The sequence below is a fragment of the Hemiscyllium ocellatum genome (assembly GCF_020745735.1).
Source record: "Hemiscyllium ocellatum isolate sHemOce1 chromosome 40 unlocalized genomic scaffold, sHemOce1.pat.X.cur. SUPER_40_unloc_5, whole genome shotgun sequence".
Lineage (NCBI taxonomy): Eukaryota > Metazoa > Chordata > Chondrichthyes > Orectolobiformes > Hemiscylliidae > Hemiscyllium > Hemiscyllium ocellatum.
Window position 1 is genome coordinate 309,233 of NW_026867533.1, and position 26,360 is coordinate 335,592.

General features: G+C 41.5%; 1 gene segment (V, D, J or C); it reads left to right on the forward strand.

The window, feature by feature from the left end:
• The first annotated feature begins 6,047 nt into the window (after positions 1-6,047).
• Positions 6,048-24,494, forward strand: LOC132808844 (Ig heavy chain C region-like). The segment is given in 7 exon segments: positions 6,048-6,180; positions 6,309-6,624; positions 7,396-7,442; positions 17,611-17,919; positions 21,032-21,343; positions 23,313-23,621; positions 24,070-24,494. Coding segments are annotated over 7 exon segments (1,734 nt in total).
• The last annotated feature ends 1,866 nt before the right edge of the window (positions 24,495-26,360 follow it).

Consider the following 26,360-nt stretch of genomic DNA (forward strand, 5'->3'; position numbering starts at 1 on the left):
TGAACCATTGGTTTCTCTGAGTTCCCAGCCATTGCCCTTGCAGTTCCATAATAACTGCAAGCTATTGATAAGCCCCAGAATGAACAGAATGTCCAGGCCCTGTACACATCCAAACGCCATGATGGAGGCCTCGAAGCCCTCCGTTTCTTCCTGTCACGCCAACCCAAGCAGTACATGCTCAACCTCAACTACATTTCCTTTCAATCCTCCCACTTCCTCCAAACCAAAGGGGTAGCCATGGACACCTATACGGACCCCAGCTATGCCTGCGTCTTCGTCAGATATGTGGAACAGTCAATCTTCCACAGCTACACCGGTATCATTGCCCATCTTTACCACCGCTACATTGATGACTGTATCAACGCCACCTCATGCAACCACTAGGAGGTTGAACAGTTCATCTACTTTACTAAAACCTTCCACCCTGACCTAAACTTTACAGGGACCATCTCGGACACCTCCCTTCCTTTCCTAGACCTCTTCATCTCTATCTCCAGTGACCAACTAAACATTTACTACAAGCCCACTGACTCCCACAGCTACCTGGACTACACCTCCTCCCACCCGACCTCAGGTAAAAATGCCATCCTTCATTCTCAATTCCTCTGCCTCCACCGCATCTGCTCCCAGGAGGACCAGTTCCACCATAAAACATCCCAGGTCCTTTATCAAAGACTGCAATTTCCTCTCCCACGTGGTCGATGATGCCCTTGAACCCCATCCCTCCAATTGCAACAGGGAGCCCTCCTGGTCCTCATCTTCCACCGCACCAACCTTGCATACATCATATCATTCTCTGCTGCTTCCACCACCGTAAACAGACCCCATCACTCGGGGTATATTTCCCTCCCTACACCTATCGGCATTCCGGAGACACCATTCCTTCCACGACTCCCTCGTCAGGTCCATGCCCCCCACCAGCCCACTCCCCACCCCTGTCACCTTCCCCTGTCACCACAGGAAGTGCAAAACCTGCGCCCACACCTCCCCCCTCACCTCCGACGAGGCCCCAAATGATCCTTCCACATCCCATAGAAACTTATCTATACTTCCACAAATGTCATCCACTGTGTCTGTTCCATCAGGGAGACAGGACAAGAACTTGCGGATCATTTCAGAGAACATCTCTGGGACACCCTTACCAACCAACCCCACAGCCCCGTGGCTGAACACTTCAACTCCCCCTCCCACTCCACCAAGAACAGCCGGTCATATTCCTGTTTAATTCCAATGAATAAATACAAAATAACCGAGTCTGAATTTGGGATGATATTAATAGGATTTATTTCGATCTAAGCATGAACAGATTATTTTGACTGAACAGGTGGAGAGATTCACTTCCTGGAAAAGCAGCTCAAGTGATATAAGCTGGCACCAAACCGAGGTTGGTCAATACTGAGGCAAAACTACAGCATCCAGTCTTGAGTGAAATAAATAAAGAAACTATCTTAACCCCAGAAAAAGATAGAGTGCATTAAATATGAACAAAGACACAAGTTTTTTAGGATATAATAGAAAAGTAATTTATAGTATATTGAAATGCAAACAGAGATGTGAGGTCTCTACATTCTTCCTAGCTAAATTAATCATTTCAGAAATGCCTTTGTTAATTTTCATGTATCACTCGTCGGTCCATTCCATGAACCTTGCTAGATCCTTGTTAAATTCTGAACCATCAGGCGATGGTTCACAGTGGTTGTGAGTTTCATGTTATAGCAAATTGTGATGTTGTCCACTGTATGCCAATGTCTTAGTTAAAAATTTAAAGCAATCACAGCTCCAAACATTTACAAAATATCACTATGGATCTTCCTTGAGTCCAAAATAAAATGTCCCTTTGATCAATGATTTCTAAAATTTGTTCCCATATCTGTTGTGAAGGACGTTTTCAAATAACTTGAAGTGCAAATGGTTCCCATCAGTCGGAATACAGTAACATTTCATGTGTTACCCCACACAAAAACAATCAAGCAATTTTGTTGTCACAAGTTGTTCTAAACAAGTCTAGGATGGACTGTTTTATCAAACAAAATCATTTCCAATGTTGTGAGGACTCGTCTATCTTCTGTGCAATGTTCTGAATTTTGTATCTGAATGCAGATGTAACTGGCTGCTCTGGGTAAAAGTACAGTTTGTGCCTTTCACATTGTTAATGTATATTACTGACTTTAGTTGAATAAAGTGATGTTGTCCCAGGCATCGTCTGGCACCATTAATTAGACCATTAATTCCCACATCGCTAGCCAGAGAGTCAGGTGGAGCTGGGATTGTTTTCAATTTTTGACCCAGACATTGGCGTATTTCCCCTATGGTGGGGGATTTCAACAATAGGGAACATGTTTTTACAATGAGAGGAGAAAATTTTTAAAAAGATATCAGAGACAACTTTTTACACAGAGAATGGTTTGTGTGTGCGATGATCTGGTGGTGGATACTTACAACCTATAGAAGACATTTGGATAAGTAAATGAATATCAAATGTTTGGAGGGATATGGGCCAAGTACACCCAGGTGGGATTAGTTTAGTTTGGGATTATGACTGGCATGGACTGGTTGGTCTGAAGTGTCTGTTTCCATGCTGTCTCACTCCATGACTCTATGACTATTTATCAATGTTTCTCAATATTAAACAGTGCTGTAGTGACCCTCGAATAGAACATAGAACATAGAAGGATACAGCGCAGTACAGGCCCTTCGGCCCTCGATGTTGCGCCGACCGAATCCTACCTAACCTATACTAGCCCAATAACTTCCAAATGCCTATCCAATGCCCGCTTAAATGACCATAAAGAAGGAGAGTTCACCACTGATACGGGCGGGGCATTCCATGAACTCACAACCCGCTGTGAAGAATCTACCCCTAACATCTGTCCTATACCTACCACCCCTTAATTTAAAGCTATGTCCCCTAGTAACACCTGACTCCATTAGCGGTAAAAGGTTCTTAGTATCTACCCTATCTAAACCCCTAATCATCTTATACACTTCTATCAGATCTCCCCTAAACCTTCTCTTCTCCAATGAGAACAGCCCCAAGTGCCTCAGCCTTTCCTCATAAGATTTTCCTACCATTCCAGGCAACATCCTGGTAAACCTCCTCTGCACTCGTTCTAAAGCTTCCACATCCTTCCTATAGTATGGCGACCAGAACTGCACACAATACTCCAGATGAGGCCGCACCAGAGTCTTATACAACTGCAACATGACCTCAGGACTCCGGAACTCAATTCCTCTGCCAATAAAGCCCAGTACACCATATGCCTTCCTCACAGCACTATTTACCTGGGTGGCAACTTTCAGAGATCTGTGTACATGGACACCAAGATCATCCACACTACCAAGTAGCCTACCATTAGCCCAGTAATCCATCATCTTGTTATTCCTACCAAATTTTTTTTTTTTTTTTTAATTTTTTTTAAACCACATACATTCTCAAATTCCAATTCAATCCACATGCCTACTTAGAAAAATAAAATTGAACCAAACCACCCTGTTCCATGGGCAAAACATGACTCATTATAATCCGCAGGTCATATGCATCTGAGCCTCCAAATCTAATTTTCTATAAACAATGGCATATTTAACATAGCTTCTTGGATCCTGCAAGGCTGAACTCTTTTACAAGGAGTTAAATATAAAAATACGAAAAAGATCATCTGTGCTAAATTTATTTCCTGTCATCCAGTGGGTCAGAGAGCAATTGACTGAGGCAGTCCTTTCTTTAACAAGGTTATCAGGTAACTGCCCAATTCTTCATCCTGGTTGGTCCATGAAACTAACACATCCTTAGTACTCTGATCATCAGACATTGCACTGATTTTAATGAGAATGGACTCCACCATCACAGAGCCATCAGGCAGATGTTGAATCGGATAGTCTTTGATGAACTGTTGATGTTTAGGTTGTGTCTGAGACTCTGCGTATATTTCCTTCAATGAGAGGAGTGACTAGTTCTCCAAGTTTCACAACTGAAAAATAAACTTTTCTCCAGTATTGTTGCTGAGTAGATGTGTTCCTGCAGAGGCAGTGGTTATGGTTTGCAGTTTGCTTTCCACCAACTGGTCAACAGTGAGACAAAATATCTTTGATCCACTGCAGAAACTCCACTTGCTTCCAGTAAATGAAACTGAAACTCAAGGACCTTTTCTGCAGTCAGCTTAATTGCTGCCAACTATTGTATCTGGCCGATTAAAGGGAAAATGAATCAACTAAAGTAAAATCCTACCAAACAAACTATATTTTCCCATTTACTCACAATGGATACATTTCACTTGGCATTTCTTCTTTAAAAAGGAAAGTCACAGAATACAGCATTCACTGTATGACTATCAGAGCCAGGACATTGAATGCAGTAACATTCTGGTTAGTTCAGTCTGTTTATTGAGTATCTTTAAAGCTCCTGAATATGAAGTTAATGGATCCAAAATCCCACATTGCAGTAACATTTGTTATCATCTCAAAGTAAATTAACAAACTTGAATTGGTTCAAACTCACATCACTTGTTGCATCATTCTCTGATTCATGTATCTCATTAAAACTGAGTGGGCCCTTTATACATGGTCAACACTGGTGTCGTGTAACAGTGAATTTTTGCTTATTTTTATGAGTTAACTGCCCCTGTCAGAGCTATCAGTGAGCAGAGAAATGTACTGTTTATAACCTACATTCGTGGTAATGATTATTGTAATACTCTCTAATTTAACCAAACACTCCTGATGTCCCCAGGCAGTTACCTGCAATGGTTTAGATGTTGAGGATATTGAAAAAAACGTATGGACTGTCCTGTTCTAATTCATTAGATGCTCTTTCAAAAGTTTACCTAGGCGTTATGTATCACTGCCAACTCACTTTTTGTTTCTCAGGCACACAGCTTTCCTTTACTATGCATTTTAGGGTCAGAGCAATTTGAAAAAAACGATGCAAGGAGAGACATTCTGCAATGTAAGGAGGTGCTTCTAATCTCCGGGTCCAAGCTGTTTAGTGATATCCATTCACAATCCGAACATAATGTATCGTTGGGGGCATGGTGGCACAGTGGTTAGCACTGCTGCCTCACAGCACCTGTAGACCCGGGTTCAATTCCCGACTCAGGCGACTGACTGTGTGGAGTTTGCACGTTCTCCCCGTTTCTGGGTGGGTTTCCTCCGGGTGCTCCGGTTTCCTCCCACAGTCCAAAGATGTGCGGGTCAGGTGAATTGGCCATGCTAAATTGCCCGTAGTGTTAGGTAAGGGGTAAATGTAGAGGTATGGGTGGGTTGCGCTTCGGCGGGTCGGTGTGGACTTGTTGGGCCGAAGGGCCTGTTTCCACACTGTTAATCTAATCTAATAATCACTTTAGACCTGCTCCATATTCGGTTGCCTAAATGGAATTTAGAAACGCAGATTAGAAATGGGATGTTATTTTGTAAAGTGAGAGAGACTTTGAGTGACAGCAAAAATAAAGTCACTCATTTTGTTGGTTAATAATATGATTGAAGTTCTTTTTAGCTTTATCTGCTTGTGGTGGAATGTAGAATTAAAGGGAGTTAACTTCAAATTGAATATTCTGAATATAATCACTTTGGACACGCTCTGTATTCAGTTGCCTAAATTGAATTTTGAAATGTTTAGTATGAATTACATGTTATTTTGTAGTGGGACAGAGACTGGCAGTGTCCTGGGAAATAAAAGCTCAATTGTTTTACTAGCTAGTAATACGTTTGAACTTTGATTTTAGTTTTATCTGTTTGTGAATGAATGTAGAAATAAAGGGAGCTAACTTTCAAATGAATTTTTTAAAAACAAAATACTTGCAACTATCATGTGAAACAGACCTGAAGCTACTCAATTTTACTCCCACCATTTAAAAAAAAACTCCCAAAGAAGCTATTCAGCAAAATAAATATCCCAAGATGTGTATATATCCATGTTTAAGCGTAACCTGGTAAATACATGAGCCCATGTGTTGGGGCTGTGCAAGCTGAGACCAGGATCCAGTCTCAGCCTCCAGCAGGAAACCAACAGGCGGAAGCTGTAAGCCTGCCCTTTCCGATGGCCATATAAATCCTAGGCACTGGACCGTAATTCAACACTCCGGGATCGGCTTTGTTTAGAAAGATCTTGACAGAACCGCTTCCCAGAAGTTATCAGAATGATTGTGTCGACAATTTTTCTCAGTTTATTACTGACTTTCTTATCATGTGAGTGTTTTTTGTTCAAGTCTGTCTTTGTTACTGTCTCAATGTTAGTCTACCTCAGGAATGTAAAAGACTCAGGCATCATTTCATCTGCATTAATGCTCATGGTTTATTTCTTGTCTTTTTTAAAGGTGTCCACTCGGAGATTGTTTTGACCCAGCCAGAGGCAGAGACTGGCCGTCCCGACGGCAGCCTGGAACTGACCTGTAAAACCAGCGGGTTCGATCTCAGCAGCTACTGGATGTACTGGGTCCGCCAGGTTCCCGGCCAGGGTCTGGAGTGGCTGGTTAGCTACTATAGTTCATCCAGCAGTTACTATGCACCAGCGATTAAGGGTCAATTAACTGCGTCCAAAGACACTTCAAACAACATTTTCGCATTGGACATGGGGAACCTGAAGATCGAAGACACCGCCATCTATTACTGTGCAAGAGACGGGTCACAGTGTTGTGCACAGCGACATCCTCATACAATAACCACTGACAAGGATTTATCTCAAATTGGTGATTTCTACCGTGGCAGGAGCGAGAAATAATGTGAGATGCAATTTAAACACAATCCAGTCGGGCTAGTTTGTACAAATGTATAATTTTTTTCTACTTTCTTCGTGTTGATTGTCAAGTTAAATGCAGACCAAACCTGGAAAAGTATTCCAAGCTTTCAAAATACAATGAATAGTAAAAGCTGAAATAATGCACCAAATCATTTTTAGAGGAGTCTGAATCACTGCTTTCTGGGAAGTGAAGAAATTATTTGCATTTTACAGATTACAGTCTGTCATAGTATTTGACACAACGTGTCTCACAGTGATATAGCTGGAATGGCACTGCAATTATGATCAATACAAAAACCTATTCAGCCTCCATTGTTTGAAACTAGTCAGTGATTATTTCTACAAACCGTCTTAACTTGCAGTGCAGTATTAGTTCTGTGGGTTTTATGCCAGTATCACTATTTAATTTGGAAAAGGGTTGGGTAATTATTGATATACCAGTTGGGGATTTTGAGAATCAGCTCATGTGTTACTCTGTGAAGTATAAAACAGTATTAAAATTTATCAAGAATGATCAGAATTCACTAGCGCAATTATGTGATGAAGATTTATCGGGACTTTATTTTGCCTGTGGTTCTGAAAATTTAAAATGATGGTAGATTTTTGATTTGTTTTATGCAGAGCTAGTTATTATGTGACTCAGTCCAGAGAACGTAACACTGTGAGTATCTTGATTACTGGGGCCAAGGGAGCATGGTGACTGTGACTTCAGGTAAGAACTTTGAACTTTCCTAGTGACTTTTTAAAAACTTTCTATCCATGTGACTAATTTCTGAATTAAATGAAGCTCAGATTCTGTGCTGAGTTTGGTTTGGTTCGGATTGATTTTTGTTCAGACTGATTATAGACTTCAGTTAATGCTCAGCAAATAGTTAAAATGGTGATGATGGAGTCAGTTGCTCGGTGTATCTCTATTGTTTGATCAGATGGGCATTCTGTGTGGCTGGGTTACTTGAAACACCTAATGTCTCTTAATCAGTCAGCTATAAATAATGTTTAATGCCAGTGACACCCTGACTGTGAGTTTTATTATCAACAACAAATGCTAAGAATTCAAAGATGTTCAAGATATTACCAAACATGACTAAAATATGCTAAAATATCATGATTCATTTCCTGAATATATGTTCTTACCATGATTATATTTTCTCATTTATTTTGTTAATTTTGTTGATGACAAGCAGGTTAGAAACTGTCATAAAAGCTTCTTGCGGTGCTATATTGCATTCTGTTGATTAGATTCTGAGTTTGTTTTACTTGATTCTGTTGAATTGAGTTGATTGGATTTTGGCTTTGTTTTAGTTGATTGGGTTGAACTGTGTTGATTGGATTCTGACTTTGTTTTTACTTAGTTTTGTTGAATTTTGTTGATTGGTTTTTGAAATGGTTTTATTTGATTCTGTTGAATTGAATTGGTTGGATTCTGATTATGTTTCATTCAAATCTGTTGTTTTGAGTTGATTGGATTCTGATTTTATTTTCCTGGATTCTGTTGAATTGAGTTGATTGGATTCTTATTCAGTTTGTGAAATTGATCTGCGTTTTCATGCTTTCTGAATTGGTGTTTTCTTTCTGGTGAGGAGATTGACTCTCTGGAATACTTTTCATTACCAATATTTGTGAAGTTCTTTTGGTTTTCATGAATCATTTCTGCATTTGTTAAACTTATATGACACATTTTTCTCTGCTTGATTGAAAACATTACATCTATTTGTAACGGTCTGAAAAACAACTCAAGGCAGAAACCCAGAAGTGTGAGAAATGAAAAAAAAAACGAGTTTTTAATGCGTTGACTTTTAAAAAAAACTCCGTTCTAATTGTAAACGAACTGAATTTTGTTTTGAGTAGCCTCATTCAAAATAAAATTTGGGACTAAAATCTGAAACTGCAGAATTGATCAGATTACGTAATTGAAACTAACTTAAAATTATAATGTGGTAATATTTGTCCATTCAGTAATTTTGTTTTGACCATGAAGTGATTAATCAATATATGCCTTCAACCCCACTCTACTGTGCACTGCACAAGATAGTCATGATCAGGAAGAGTGTGCAGGTTGGAAATAAATTGAACTATTGCCAGAAACGTTACAGCTTTAAGTGTTAAGTCCCCTACAAACAAGGTTGCTGTTATGACTTGTTATTTCTATTCAATTTAATCATTAGTTTGGTTGATTTTAAGCAGCTTTGATAGACTTCAATTTGTTTTTTTTGTGAGGTTACGTCATGTTCTTGGTTCTGTTGAAAATGTTTGCAGAGCTAGTTCTGCTGCAAACACACCGTGTTGTGATCTGGTGATCGTTGATCTGTTGAGGAGGGATTGTGCTTGGGGAACATTAAATGTGTTATATTTGGGAAACTGTTTCTGGTTTCTACATTGTTTTTGCAATGTTAACACGGTTGGTGACAGTGAACTGCTCTTTCCTCATTCAATGCAATCAGCATGCAAGTTAAAATTTCATAAAGTGAAATTATTTCGTTTATTAAGTGAAAGCAAATTGCAAAGATTTAGAAATGAAGGGAAAACAGATACCTTCAGGCACCATTTTGACTTAAAATAAATAATTAAGGATTAATCGAATCCATGCTTTACAATCCAAATTCAAAACTCAACTATCTAGTTCAATCACAAGGTCTGTCTTTAAACAGTTTGCAAGTCATAGAGAAATATAAATAGAATTTCAAAAGTCTAATGTTCTAATAGTTCTTGCTCTTGAGCAAAAATGCCATGACTGTGCTATAATTGATCAAGAAACACCTTTCAATTCCGCTGTACACTACATACATATTTTTCTGGCTGGAAAAGATCATTGGCAAAGACCATTTGGAAATTCTGCTCAATTCTATGAAGAACAGATCAGTTTCACTGCTTTGATCAGTTTCACACATAACTTGAGTTAATTAATTGTTATGTCCCTGATTAAACTGGATTTGCAGGATAAAAATAAAACATTAACTGAATTATTTAACCTGCACAGTACTTTAGGTGTTCCCAATCTGTGCATTTTAAATAAATAATTACATTTTACAACAAAATATCAACTGAGGAGTCATTCTTCCGGAAACAACTGCGAGAGTGAGTTATGTGACCAAGGCCAAATTTCGAATTAATTAAAGTAATCCACTCATGAACTCGCAGGGCAGCATGGTGGCTCAGTGATTGGCATTGCTGCCTCACAGCACCAGGGTCCCAAATTTGATTCCACCCTCGGGTGACTGCCTGTGTGGAGTTTGTACATTCTCCCTGTGTCTGCGTGGGTTTCCTTCGGGCGCTCTGGTTTCCTACCACAGTCTAAAAGAAGTGCAGGTCAGGTGATTGTGCAATTGAGCACAGCCATAGTGTTCAGGGATGTGTATGTCAGGGTGCATTAGTCAGGGGCAAATATAAATTAGGGGGAATGGGTCTGGGTGGGCTACTTACTGAACAGAGGGTCAGTGTGGAATTGTTGGGCCAAATGGCCTGTTTCCTTACTGTAGGAACTCTCCTCTTAAAACCATGGGAGTACTTGCTGCAAACGCAGAGAATTCATTTTACATCGATGTGTTCAGACGGATGCAGAGTTCACAAATTTGCAGAAGACATGAACTAGAGGATAACAGAGCACATTGTTTATTCAGACACTGAAAATAGAGTAATATTTATTTTAATTAATATACTTGACCTATTTATTGCAATGTAGCGATCAGAAGGAATCTGCTCACGTTAGTTAAGTGTGACAATCTTTCAGATTAGATTTCCTGCAGTATGTATCGGGCCATTTGGCCCAACAAGTCCACACTGACCCTCTGAAGAGTAACCCACCCAGACCCATTCCCCTACCCTATATTTACCCCTGACTAATGCACCGAACACTATAGACAATATAGCATGACCAGTTCACCTGACATGCACATCTTTGGATTGTGGGAGGAAATCCACACAGACACAGGGGAGATTGTGTAAACTCCACATAGGCAGTCACCTGAGGCTGGAACCGAGCCTGGGTACCTGGATCTGTGAGGCAGCAGTGCCACATTTACTTAGACATCCATTAAAGTGGGCAACTCCAGACAGAAGCATGTTTTCAATTCATACCTTTTTAAACATTTTAGTTCATTAAAAGCAGTTAACAAGAAAATAACCTTGCCCTAATTCCTTCAACAGAAATGCTTTCCACACTGGAATGCAGTATTGTTTATACAGTGCATGCAAAATCTCCACAGTTCAAGGAACATTTTAAGAATATGTAAAAATAATTTAGAGAATAACCCATTTCCTCCAGATCTGTGCTTTAATTGGTGATATTTCCCACCTCAATAATTTATGCAATGACTTATTAAGTTTATTAATTCAGTGGTTATTTATGTTCATTATGAACACATTCTCGTTCATATTAATCCACTGGTTAATTCTTCTGATGAATATTCAATTACAGTGAATATATTTGACGTGAGGAGTTGAGCAATGTATCCTCTAGGATTAAGTCTGTTGTACAGTTTGTTTCAGTGCTATCTCTGACTAACTTGCCAACGGTCCTGACCATTTGTAAATTGTCCAGTTGGGATACCTGAATCTCAGACAGTTCAATTCCATCTCGCGCTTCAAAACCACTTTTATCTGCCAGAAATACAATAGGTGCCTCAGAATTGAGAGCCCTGACTAAGTTGTTCCAATCAGAACGAACGTTTCAGGAACAAAAGGCAGATAGCAAGAGTTCTGAAATTGGTTGTTGGCAACAAGAGATATTTGATTGAGCGAGGCAGAGGGAAATATGCTGCATATTTTCTTTGTGCCTCAGTTATGCAGGACATGTTTCGTGGCACAATGCAGAATCAGAATTTTTTTGCATCTTATTATTTGAAAACCTATTATCAGCTTTTAATGTCACTGGCAACAGTAATATTACACTTCAAAACATTTTAAACTTTCTCAAACTAAGTAGACCGTCTGGTGCAGCAACATTCACAGCGGAAAGAGGAAGGGAGTTCGAGGTTGGAATCCAGTGACAGTGAATTGATGGCAATGCAATTCCTAGTTTTATTCCTCTGTAGTTCCCATAGAGTTTGAACAATTTGGAGCTGCTGTCAAAGTATTCTTGGATAAATGTTGAAACGTTACTTTCATTGTACAAACATTCTGGAACAATCCCTAGTTGTTGGAAGGTGTTAATAACTAACATGGTTTATGTACTGTCAAAACAGGTGGGCTATGTTCTCCGTGATAGTGTCGAGCTCATTGTGTTCAGGTCTGTTGTGAAGTTATAGTAGGGTCCCTGATTCTGTGCCAGGTGGTCTGTGTTCACTTACCACCTGTTAGAGAGGTATGTAACACCATCTCTTATCAGGTTACTTCAATGCAAGAAAGCAGATTGAGATGTTTGGGTGTTTGTTGGAATTCCACTCACAGAGGCCAGTGAAATCTATTCAATCTCTGTCCTGACTTGTGTCTCTTAGATATTAAACAGAATTTTGGTGGTTAGCAGCTTTTTCCAGATCAATATTTGTTCACAAGCTTTTGGGCATCGCTAGATGGGGTTAATGGAGTAAGTGCTCAAAGAAATCCCAGCTTTTGACTTGCTGTTCTAACAATATCATTTATAACTAATCCCGAATGAATCATTTTCAAAGTATATTTGATGAGATTATGCTGAGGCTGTTTTACTTTATATTAAACCAGTGCTGTAGCTGAATTTGATAGTTCAGTACGGTGAGGGTTCTGCTGATCCAACACTTGCAGCAGATGGTGATAGCTTTTCTGTTGGTCTTCCATTGCTATCTCAGACCATCCAGTACCTCTGCTAAGAATTCTTTTTCCAACAGGACTCAAGCCAACGTAATCACTGTTTATCTCAACAGATGTGAGCTCTTGTGCCAAAAACATGAAAACAATTTGGTGAAGAGGGGTCTCTGGATGCGAAAGGTTAACCTTGCCTTCTCTCCACAGGAGCTGCTAGACCTGCTGAGTTTCTTCAGAAGTTTCTGTCTTTATTTTGGTTTTCTAGCATTTAAAGTTTGTTGTTTCATTGAAAAAAGTTCTGTTCGATTAAACACGTTCTTCAGAGAAAAGATGCATTTGAACAAATTGCGAATGTTCAGAGATATTATTGAATTTAGCGCCCTGATCTCGAGCTGTAGTTTCACAAGAAACTACTATGAAGTAACAACACACTGCAGAGTGCAGTGGCTGCTGTAATTGGGTGGAAGTTATTTTGATCACTCAAATAGAGAATGTCAATGATCCCGTTCCAAATAATCAACAGAAGTTTTTTTTTAAAGCACGTGTCAAACAATTAATTTGTTGAAATATTTTAATAACAAGTATTCACGGCCAGTGCTAGCTTAATGAATGACACAATGATAGAAAGGTAGGAACAAGAGGAGGGCACTCAGCCCCTCGAGCTGTTCCACCACTTACTTAGATCATGGTGCATCTGTGAGCTCAATCCCCAGGTCTCCCTTTGGCTAAAACTCTTTAACAAGCAAAAACTATCCCAGATTTACTGATTCGACTGCCCATAACAAAGGGAGACACTATTTCTGAAAGACATTCCTGTGAGTACAGTGACACAATGAGGCTGGAATTAATTGCTCATGAAAGTAAACTTTAAATCTCTGACAATTTCCAATTGAAACATCCCAATCATCATATTTCATTAATTTAACACTATACTTCCCTGGAATAAAGAAATATAATGTGTGATTGCCTTGATAAAAATGAGGAGGAAGTGAGGACTGCAGATGCTGGAGATCAGAGCTGAAAATGTGTTGCTGGAAAAGTGCAGCAAGTCTGGCAGCATCCAAGGAGCAGGAGAATCGACGTTTCGGGCATGAGTCCTTCTTCAGGAAGGGCTCCTTGGATACTGCCTGATCCTTGGATGCTGCTTGACCTGCTGCACTTTTCCAGCAACACATTTTCAGCAGTTGCTAAAAATGAGGGAAGCTTCATTCCTATTATATGATTAAGAAATAGCTCTGTTCATTCAGTGAAAACACAGTCAAATCACACAAAAGGAAACCATGATTTGGAGATGTCGGTTTTGGACTGGGGTGTACACAGTTAAAAATCACACAACACCAGGTTATAGTCCAACAGGTTTAATTGGAAGCACACCAACTTTCGGAGCGACGCTCCTTTATCAGCAACGCTCCGAAAGCTAGTTTGTTTCCAATTAAACCTGTTGGACTACAACCTAGTGTTGTGTGATTTTTAAAAAAGGAAACAATGTCATCTTGTGTAGACACACAAGTGCATCAAATCATTTTCAATTCTTCCAGTGGTTGTTTGAATCTCTAGACAGGTGTGGAAGTGTCAGACTTTTTATATCGCCTTGAGAAACCAGTTGTCATCAGTTTATTTGAATTGCTGAAGTTTGTGTGGTATTAGCACATTCACAGCGCTGTTAGGAAGTGAGTCCCATGGCTGTGATTGAGGAAAAGGAAACGGGCAGGGAAATAGTTGAGAGTCAAGTTGAAGTCTGATTTGGAGGAAAGCTTTACATGCATGTGTGCCCTTATCCTCAAGGATCACAATTTTGGAACATGCTGCCGAAGGGACATGTCAGCATGCAAAATGGAAGCTGAAGAAGGCATCTTGGCCTCTTTAGAAGGCTATTCCATTCATGGGATCATGATTAATCTTGCTGCTCACCAGTCTTCCCAACACTCGATAACATTGAACCTGATTGTTTCCTGTTCAACAAAACAATGGTGAATTCTTTTGGAATTCTCCACCACAGAAATTCATAGATTCAAGACTCATCGATTCTTGAAAGCGTTGTCTCAAGTACCTAGTGTGTTGAAGGTGTTTGGCGCATGTACCTTCATTGGTCAGAGCACTGAGTGCAGGAGTTAGGGCTTCATGTTGTAACTGTCCAAAACATTGGAATGAACTGCCAGAGGAAGCGGTAAGTGCAGAGATAGGTCCCACATTGAGAAGACATTTGAACAGCTACAGGAACTGGATCGGTCTGGATGGATATGGGCCAAAGGCAGGCAAGTGGAATGAGTTTAATTTGGGAACTCTGGTCAGCATGGCTGGGCTGGACCAAAGGAACTGTTTCTGTGCTGTACGACTTTATGTCTCACTGACTTTATGGTGGAGGAGGCTTAAAGTTGGAAGGTGGTGAGCAAGTGAGGGGCTAGATTGGGCATGTGGGAGAGTTTGGGCTGGGAGGCTGGTTGGCTGGCTGCTGGGTAAGCTTGCGTGCACTCTGTCTGGCAAAAGGTGGCATCAAGGTAAATGGTAATGGTCACAGGATAATTTGGTTGAATTGTGCTTGGTAGGTGAGGGGTAGTTTGAGCTGAAATGCAGGAGGTCTGTCTTTGCCAGGCTGGTTTATGGAGAGGTGGGCAGGATGCCAGGCTGGTTAGTGTAGAGGTGGGCAGAGTGCCAGGATGTTTCGGGGGTGGAAGGTCACTGGAATGAAGTGACAGGTGGACGTGTTGTCAAAATGCAAAGCTCGAAGTCTGGCAAAATGGTAGGTTGTAAAGCACAGATGCCAGCGGAGCTAGGATGCAATGTGCACAGGTTGTCTTGGGTAAGATGAGAGGTCAGTGATCAAGGGCTGAGGTCATGTCTTGGGTAGTGGGCTTTTGTCAGAGGTTGTGAAAATGATGGTGCCAGGTCCAGTCAGGGCCAGATTCGCTATGGGCCAGGTGCAGGATGGCAGGAGTGTAAATGACTGAAAGGGATTGAGATCATATGTCCATCTGGAATATAGAATATAGAACATTACAGTGCAGTACAGGTCCTTCAGCCCTCGATGTTGCGCTGACCTGTGGAACCAATCTGAAGCCTATCTATCCTACACTATTCCATTTTCATCCATATGTTTATCCAATGACCTTTTAAATGCCCTTAAAGTTGGCGAGTGTACTATTGTTGCAGGCAGTGCGTTCCATGGCCCTACTACTCTCTGAGTAAAGAAACAACCTCTGACATCTGTCATCTATGTCCTCTCCTGCTAGCCATCACTATTCAAGGAAAAAAACTTTCACTGTCCACCCTCTGTTTATCTTTTATGTCTCAATTAAGTCACCTCTCAACCTTCTTCTCTCAAACAAAAACAGCCTCAAGACCCTCATCCTTTCCTCATTAAACCTTCCCGCCATACCAAACAACATCCTGGTAAACCTCCTCTGAACTCTTCCAAAGCTTCCACATTCTCTCTATAATGTGGTGACCAGAACAGTACACAATACTCCAAGTGTAGCCACACCAGAGTTTTGTACAGCTGCAACCTAACCTCATGGTTCTGAAACTCAGTCCCTCTATCGATGAAAGCCAGCACAAAGTATGCCTTCTTAACAACTCTATCAAACTGGCTGGCAACTTTTAGGGATCTATGTACATGGGCACCGAGATCTCTCTGCTCAGCTACACTACCAATATGGATTGCCTTGGATGTGTTTTGTGTGATAGGGGTTGTGTGTTCCGGGCATGAATGGGTGTATAGCAGGGTAGGGTTTGTCAATGTGAGTGGAAATTTAGGTCTAGGCAGAGTAAGTGCAGTGGTTAGTCTGAGAGATGAGGTTTGGTGGTGAACTGCGTATCAGTTTGATAGTTATTAAAGTTAAAGATTACTTGTTCATTTCTCAAATCATATTTACGTAAATACTCAGCTGTAACACTCCAAAGTCTCTGAACCTTAATGGTTCTCCATTTTTCAGAGGCCTCCAGAATTCAGATCATTGTAAATGAGATGTTTCAACTTCCAGCCAATTGGCCTGAGTTCAGCCGTGACAGCCATCCTCCCCGTCCCAGTGCTCAGCTCCTGCCTGTGCTGCTGCTGCTGCTGCTGCTGCTGCTGCAGTGACCTTCCTCCCAGAGAGAACATTCTGCCTTGCAGTGATAAGTGAGGAAGGCTCACTGGACCTGATTTCCAAGTATGGGGACGGCAAACACGAGGGGACACAACTTTAAAGTGAGGGGAGATAGGTATAAGACAGATGGCAGAGGTAGTTTCTTTACTCATTGAGTAGTAAGTGTATGGAATGCTTTGCCTGCAACGGGCGTAGATTTGCCAAGTTTAAATACATTTAAGTTGTCATTGGACAGGCATATGGATGTACATGGAATAGTGTAGGTGGGATGGGCTTCATATTAGTATGTCAGAGCAGCGCAACATCGAGGGCCAAAGGGCCTGTACTGCGCTGTACTGTTCTATGTTCTATGATTCACTCTGATTTCTCTCCGGGGGTACTGCCAGCTGTTGGGTATTTCCAGCAGCAGGGTACCTAGTGGGGCGGCACGCTGGTTCCGTGGTTAGCGCTGCTGCCTCACAGTGCTAGGGACTCGGGTTCCATTCCAGCCTCGGGTGACTGTCTGTGGAGTTGGCACTTCCTCCCCATATCTGTCTGCATTTTCTTCCACAGTCCAAAGATGTACAAGCTGGGGAAATTGCAAATGTTGTGTTCAGTGATTGGGAGGTTAGGTGCATTAGTCAGGGTTAACTGTAGCATAATAGGGTAGGGGAATGGGTCTGGATGTGTTTCTTTTCAGAGGGTGGGTGTGGACTTGTTGGGCCAAATGGCCTGTTTGTCTACACTGTAGAATTTCAATGAATCTGCATTTCCTTGGTTTGTATTTTGTGAAACTTCTCTGCTCTTCACAGCAATCCAATGAAAGTGTCAGTTGGTGAGATCTTCAAACAGTTCCTGGGGTGGGATCAGGATGTTCTTCTTCCTAAATGATATGGCAATGTTCAAGGTCGAGGGCATGTTCCTAAAGAGGGAACCAATGATCATGATCAGCAACTGGTAGGAAACAAAAATAAACTCCAGTTATGCTGTAGACTTCAGCGGGAGCATACTGGCAAACGGTTACAGCTGAGGATACATTTGAGTAACTGATAAGGTCAAATTAACAGAAACTAACATGCTCAATTGGTCATTCTATTGTAGAGACACCATCTCCCCCCACGCTTTATGGCCTGGTCTCCTCCTGTGAGGGGCACAACACCGATTCGACAATCTTTGGTTGTTTGGTGATGGACTATTCCCCTGACGTCACCAAGGTAACCTGGAAGAAAGGTGGGGAGCTAATCACGGATGGATTGAAGACTTACCCATCAGTGAGAAACAAGAAGGGAACCTACACCCTGAGCAGCCAGTTAACCCTGCCCGGGTCAGCGGTAGATTGCCCCAGCAAAATCTACTGTGAGGTTGAACACAGCGGGTCACACTCACACAAGAGCAAAGAAATGCCATGTGGTACGTATTGTGGGAACTGAGATAAACAGAGCATCTGGGATTAATATGAATAAGGCATTATTTATAACCATTTTCACAGAATCACCTTATACAGCACAGGAAAAAAGGCCCTTTGATCCATCCAGTTTACGCCTGTCAATAACAGCCACCTAACTATTCCAGTCCCATGTGCCAGCACATGATCCATTGCCTTGTGTGACTTGCCCTTGCAAGGATGCATCTCAATACTTCATACTTATTATGAGGGGCTCAGTTTCTACATGACTTATAGGTGCTGAGCTCCAGGCTAACACCACCCTCTGTTTGATTTTGTTTTCCCCTGAGATCCACTTGGAACCTCCTGGCCTTACCTTCACCCTGTGCCCCTGAGGCATTGATCTCTCCATCAAGGGGAAAGGTTTGATCCAGTTTACCCAGTCTATGCCTAAAATAATTCTAGACATCATGATAATCTTCTCCCTAACTCTCCTCTGCTCCAAGGAAAACCCCTGTCTATCTCACCTAGTTTCATAACTAAAACCCTCCAACCCAGGCAAGATCCTGGCAAATCTCATCAATACTGCCTTCAGTGTAATGTAATCACATTCCTTCGATAACATGCACACAACGCTTCAATATGGCCTAACCAGTGTTCTATTAAGTTCCAGTATCATCTCCCTATTCTTCATTGTCAATGTCTAGGCTAATAAAAGCAAATATCCTCCCACCTTCTTAGTCTCTTTATCCAGACGACACAGTACTATAGGGGATCGGTGGGTACATGCACCAAAGATCCTCAGGCCTTTCCAGGGTTCCACCATTCAAAATGTCATACCTCACAGATTCTTCTGCCGAATTCCATCACCTTACATTTATCCAGAATAATTTCCATTTGCAACTTCTCTTCACATACAACCAACTCTTTTATATCCTCCTGCAATCTAAAGCCATAATGCTCATGACTTACCAACATGACAGTTTTCATTTCATCTGTGAATTCACTGGTTAATCCTCCTAAATTTGAGTCTCAATCATTGGTATGTCAGAGAAATAACATGGAAATCAACACCAATCCCTACAGAACACCAGGAGACATAGATTTCCAGTCACGCAGATACCCGATGACTATTATCCCCTGCTCCCATCACTCAGCCAGTTCGAGATCCAATCTGTCAAATTAACTCGGATCCCATTGGCTCTGATTATTGCTATCATCTGTACATCGAGTTATCTCTCTGAAAACTACTATCAAATTGTTACACATGACTTTCTCTCAATAAAACCGTGCTGAAAATTGTTGATTTATCTTCCAAATGAAGACTAATTTCACTTTTCAATAGTTTCCCTACCACTGTGACTAGCTTGACAGATCTGTGTTTTCATTATTTACCCCTTACTTTGTCCTGCGTAACAGTGCAACGTTGGCTGATCTACACTCACTTGGCACAACTGCTGTGGCCAGGCAGTAATTCTAAATTATTGTCAGCGACCCAACTATTTCATCCTTTGCATCGCTCAACCGCTTGGTATACTTTTCATCTGCCCTGGAAATATAACCACTTTTCATTCATCAAGACAACACAGAAGATCACATCATGTGTCCTAATTTCTGAAAGTACATCACAACACCCCTCCATGATTTCTGTCCCCACATTGTCCGTCTTACTAGTGAACACTGACACAACACATTCGTTGTGACCACAACCTAATCCTCCGGCTCCACTCCAATAATAACACTTAATGGGCATTACTGTTTCCCAAATCATTCTTTTATTATGAATGAGCCTGTAACTTTTAAAAATATTTTCCTTTATTTTGACTGCTATTATTTTCTCATGGTCCCCTTTGCTCTTCTAATTCCTTTGTCTTTCAAACTCCCCCTTGCACGTTCTGTACTCCAGACTAATTTCTATTGTTTTGAGATTTCAGTATAGACCGGAAGCCTCCCTTGTTTCTCTTTATCTCACCCTCCATGCCCTTTGGTGTCCAGAGCCCGCTACATTCTTGGTCCCATTCAGTGGGTTCCTGGGAAATGTCCTCCCTGTGATTTTCCTATCTCTTTCTTAAATGTGTCACACTGCTCTGACTCAGATTTACCAATAAGTGTCAGCTTCCAGTCCACTCTGGTTAAGTCATTACCTGATCTTACTAAAATTGTCCTTCCCCTTTTCAGAACTTTGGGACAATTTCTATTCCGTTGCAGTACAATCTGAAATCCAACTGATTTACGATCACTGTCTGCAAAGTGCACCACCATTGATGTTTTACCCACTGGGTCGACTTCATTTCCAAAAGTTAAGTCCAGGTTCACCCCTTTCTTGCAAGGTCTGGATTAAAATTCTCTGTATTAACACATACTTTGTTAAAATATTCTCCTGGGGGCATTTTCAGAATTGTGCTCCCTCTCAACTTTTGACACAATGAATATCCAAGCCTATTCTGAGGAAGTTAAAAACCTCTTTTCTCAATCCCCTATTTAATTTACATTTCTCTGAAATTTGCCCATGTATTTGCACTTGGTCTTTTGGACCTATAGTACGGTCTATCGTGTTCTCCCAGTAGTGATGTTTGCTGGATTTTGGTTTTGAGGTACTGTCCATTTGCCTTTGTTCGAGGAGGTATCCATTATTTCATTTCTATTTACAGCCTAAAATACTCTTGTCAGAATTGTGACAGAAGCAACATTCTGTGCCGCAAACCCCCGCCCCTATCCTTTTCCATCTTTCCCTGTCTCGCCTGAAGGCACTAAATCCTGGAATATTGAATAGCCACTCCTGCCCATCTCTCAATATGTCTCCGTGATAGCAACCGCATCATTTCCTCATTTATGGCGGTAATTCATCTGCCTTGTTCATCAGACTCTGTCATTAAAACGAATACCATCCAACGTTGCTATCTCCCTTCTGATGTTACCGGTCTACAGTTTCTATGCCTCCTTGACTCCCTTGCTGTGTCCTATAATTTTAGCCTTTCACATTGTCCTGATGATCTTTCTGTGTGGATCCCAGCTTCTCCAGCACTCTGCACAATTATGATTCTTGTATCCATTAACCACAAGAAACCTTGATATATGAGAACTGATTGTATTTGTTATGAAATTCATCAGATAATTTATGCGATGTGTTTCCTAAAGGTAGAGGTCCTCTCCCACCAACTCTTCTCCTAACTGTGAGCTCCAGTGAAGAAATCGCAAGCAGCAAGTTTGCAACCATTGTCTGTTCAATCATCGATTTCCATCCGAAGTCAATCTCCGTGAGTTGGTTGAAAAATGGCCGACTCTTGGATTCTGGCTTCTTCATGTCTCCCGTGTGTGAGGCGAACGGGAACTTCTCGGTGACGAGTCGGCTGATGGTCCCTTATGGTGAATGGTACAACAGCGCAGTCTATACCTGCCAGGTCACTCATGAAGACAACATTCAAAGTAAAAACATCACCGCACTCCAGGGTAAGAGACACATACTGAGAGAGCTACAAATCACTCTGAACTCTGATGTGAATCAAACACACTAATTTATCAGGCGTAGTAAACAGCAAGGTACAGCTTCTCGTTTCCCCACATGTCACGTATCTCATTTCGGTTTGAGTGTTACATTAGCATTGCTCATAATTCAACATTTTGGCAAGTCAGAAAAGCATGTTTCCTCTCTGTTGAAGATAGATATATAGACAGTGAGCTTTGTTAAATAGTTTGTTGCCTGACCTTGCTGGGAGAGGCATTCAGAGTGCTGAATCCTTGCCTGGTAGTGGCTTCAAGGATAAGTTTGGGGGTGGAGGGGAATATTGGAGAGATATCTAATTGAAACATAAAAAATACTGAGAGACTGAGGTCGAGTGAACGTGGAATAGACGTTTTGACTGGTAGGCGAGACTAGGACCTAAGGGCACAGTCTCAGGGTCAAAGGGGCACCGTTTAGAACTGAGATGGGGAGGAATTTCTTCAGCCAGAGGGTGATGAATCTGTGGAACTTGTTGCTGCAGAGGGCTGTGGAGACCAGGCCATTGTGTATATTCAAGCCAGAGATAGTTCGGCTCTTGTTTCGTGTGGGGAGAAGACAGTAGAATGGCTTTAGCCCGAAACGTCGGTTTTCCTGCTCGTCGGATGCTGCCTGACCTGCTGTGCTTTTCCAGCATCATTCTGACCTAAACTCTGGATTGGCCGAACAGCCTTATTCTGATCCTCTATCTTATGATGATGTGGTCTCAAAATGACGTGGTTAAAATATGCAGTGACCCTTACTTGAAAGTAAATCAGAATGCGTTCAATGCTTCATTCCCTGATCAGGAATGACCTGTTGGCCTTGGACATTGTACGACATCGATTTTTATCTGGTACTGAGCTCTTTAACTACATTTATGGGATCAGACCACAGACCAAGTGGGTATCACATTTGATGAACTGGGATAAACGTGGTCTCACTGAGCTTCTTTAAGATGCTCTCTGTAAGTAGTGGATGAGGGAGGAGAATAAATTCTGGTAAGAATGCTACAATAGGGATGAATGAACGAGGAACTCGAGACAGGCTGATTTAGCCTGGTTTAGGGTGGTGATGTTTACACAGTGGGTAGTGGATGTCTGTAATATTAGTGTACATTTCCATCACGTTTGTAGATTAATTTAAGACGTTTTTGTTTGTTTTTTTTCTCCCCTGCTCTATGAAGAAATTTAAAAAATGCAGCTTGGTAAATAAAGTGAAAGTACGGACCAGTCATGAACGAACTGAATGGAGGGGTAGACTTAAGGAGATGGGTGTCCTTCTCGATATCCAATGCTGTACTCAGTGCCTTGTTTTCAGATCTACTCCAAACGCAGCCCACGAGGAACAATGACATAAATTAGAGAATGACATCACACCAATAACGCAAAGTATTTTTGATCACGTTAAATATAATGAACAGAATTTCCATGGCTATTCACCGCTCCTGTAACACTTTAGAACTCTGCAAAGAGAATAATTATTATTTATTATAATTTGTCCGAAATTTGGGATGTGATTTAGCAGTCAGCGTGACCAGCAGCACTTACACCTAAGGGTTATGAACATGGAATTGAACTCATTATATTCAGATTACTCTTGTCACAAGTATCAATAGATGGTCTTAAGTGAGAGACAAACTCTGAAAGAAAGGTAATTCCATGGGTTACATAATGGTATCTTCGATGATTTTACTTTTTTCACAGGTGTCACTTGTTACAAAGCCAGTGTTCTTTAGGAATAATGACACAGGGTATGTCATAGGTAATCACAAATGCATTCACAACTCAAAATACATCAACAATAGTAAGCATCGTTTCAGCAATGGTTGGAGTTGCCATTTTGAAGGTGGTGTCTTCACCCTGTGAAGAAGTAATCTGAAGATTGGGTGTTTGTATCATAAAGGGGCATTTTTCATTGACTTTGATTTTTGTTTCATAGAAGATACCGAGTGCCACCCTAACACCGTTAAAATCCTCCCACCGCCAGTAGAACAAGTCTTACTGGAGGCGACGGTGACGTTAACCTGCGTTGTGTCCAATCTTCCTTCTGGAGTCAACGTGACCTGGAAACAAGAAAAGAAGCCTCTGAAATCAGAGATTGCTGACCAGCCTGGACAGAATCCCGACAGCGTGATCAGCAAATTAGACATTTCTACTGAAGCCTGGCTGAGTGGCGTTACTTTTGAATGTGTGGTGTACCATCAGAATCTACCGACTCCGCTGAGAGACTCCATCCACAAGGAGAAAGGTGAGCGGTGAGATTAAAACACAAAGCATCCCATGTGGAATCCAGATCCAGTTACATCAATGGCAGGCTTTGATTGGTAATGAACAAACACCGTTGGGAGCATTAATGATGCGTCTGAAGGCAGGATAGCTAAGTAGCTGATTAAGAAAAAGATGGACCAAAGGATATTGTATTCTGATTAAGTCAGATAAGGTGGGAAGAAACCTGGGTTGTGATGTCACCATCAGCAATGACAGTTGGACAGAATGCCCTTGTTGTGGGCTGGAAACATGGAGGCAACTTTCACTTTACTTTTTTTACTGAACAGAATGTGTACCATACTGCTCCTTTAGAAAAGGAAAGTGAATAAATCCCAAATTTAAAATGACGTATTTTAATATTGAGTGAAATTGTGATATTGGTTCAGGATGCTTTTGGTTGATTTATATTTGTCTCAAATATTCTGCAGTGATTAATCCGCTGGAGCCATCAGTGTCGGTCCTCCTGCCACCAACAGAAGAAATCTCCGCTCAGAGGTTTCTCTCCCTCACCTGTTTAGTGAGAGGTTTCTCCCCCCGAGAGATCTTCGTCAAGTGGACAAACAATGACAAGCAGGTGAATCCCAGTAACTACAAGAACACCGAGGTGATGGCGGAGAGTGACAACACCTCCTTCTTCATCTACAGCCTGTTATCCATTACAGCGGAGGAGTGGGCCAGCGGTGCTTCTTACTCCTGTGTGGTGGGACATGAAGCGATTCCATTGAAGATCATCAACAGAACAGTCGATAAATCCAGCGGTAAACCGAGTTTCGTAAACATTTCACTTGCACTGATGGACACTGTTAATTCATGTCAATAAAAATCTCAAAGTTGCATTTAATAATTCAACAGAAGTAATAAAGTTTCTTTTCCCTCCAGTTGTGAGGTAAATACTGAATTAGTTGTTTCTCACTCTGACTTACATTACATCGGTGTAGTTAAAGTGGATTATTAACAGGTCTAGGACAAGGGTCTTGTGCAGTTAATGTTCTCTGCTCAGATACACCCTGGGTCAGAGACAGAGTAAAGCTCACTCATTGCAGGATTCCGCCAAATACCTTATCTATCTTTAGTCCCTCTGTGACAAAATCTGACACTGTCCATTTTATGTCAAGGGAAGAGCACGAGTTTTGAACTTGGTGTTCTTGATTCCCCTGATTGGACATTCTTACAAAATTCATGTCAGTTTTCAACTGCCACATTGCACCAATTGGAAATGTAAATTTAATACACTTTAAAATTAAATTTGATTGGAACATACCAATCGTAAAGAGTGCAGAACAGTTTGAATGTAACCTTTATTTCTGGGGAACTGCCAGGGATCTTGCGCCAGCGCATGAGTTGACAGAATGTATCTTCACTTTCACACCAAAGAGAATCGACAGATAAGTTGTCGTGGAGCAGAGGGGAGGGGAACGATGAATGGTCTGTCCTCTTGCTCCCTGTGCAGAGTTTTCATGGTCGATGTCCTCTGTAATGTAACCCCGTTACTAACAGGAACAGTCAGCTTCTTGCTTACTGTCCAAAGATTGAACATTTCCATGCAAAATAATACCTTTGAAACATGTTGGACACGCTTGGCTCTGTTAACAAATGATTAACATCGATTCCCATAATCCAAAACTGGTGTTTGCATCGTCCCGGTTTGAATTCCATAGTTTTGTCTCAGTTTTCTGGAGCACATGGGATCAATTAGAACATAGAACATAGCAAAATACAGCGCAGTACAGGCCCTTCGGCCCTCGATGTTGCGCCGACCAAAGTGACCTAACCTACACTAGCCCAATAACCTCCATATGCTTATCCAATGCCCGCTTAAATGACCATAAAGAGGGAGAGTTCACCACTGCTACTGGCAGGGCATTCCATGAACTCACAACCCGCTGAGTAAAGAATCTATCCCTAACATCTGTCCTATACCTACCACCCCTTAATTTAAAGCTGTGTCCCCTTGTAACAGCTAACTCCATTAGCGGAAAAAGGTTCTCAGTGTCAACCCTATCTAAACCCCTAATCATCTTATACACCTCTATCAAATCTCCCCTAAACCTTCTTTTCTCCAATGAGAACAGCCCCAAGTGCCTCAGCCTGTCCTCATATGATCTTCCTACCATGCCAGGCAACATCCTGGTAAACCTCCTCAGCACTCGTTCCAATGCCTCCACATCCTTCCTATAGTATGGCGACCAAAACTGCACACAATACTCCAGATGAGGCCGCACCAGAGTCTTATACAACTGCAACATGACCTCAGGACTCTGGAACTCAATTCCTCTACCAATAAAGCCCAGTACACCATATGCCTTCTTCACAGCACTATTTACCTGGCTGGCAACTTTCAGAGATCTGTGTACATGGACACCAAGATCCCTCTGCTCATCCACACTACCAAGTAGCCTACCATTAGCCCAGTAATCCATCTTCTTGTTACTCCTACCAAAGTGAATGACTTCACACTTAGCTACATTGAACTCCATTTGCCACCTTTCTGCCCAGCTCTGCAACTTATCTATATCCCGCTGTAACCTGCCACATCCTTCTTTGCTGTCCACAACTCCACCGACTTTCGTGTCATCTGCAAACTTGCTCACCCAGCTTTCAAGCCCGTCCTCTAAATCATTTCTTAAGATGACAAACAGCAATGGTCCCAAAACAGATCCTTGTGGAACACCGCTAGTAACTGCACTCCAAGATGAACCTATTCCATCAACTACTACCC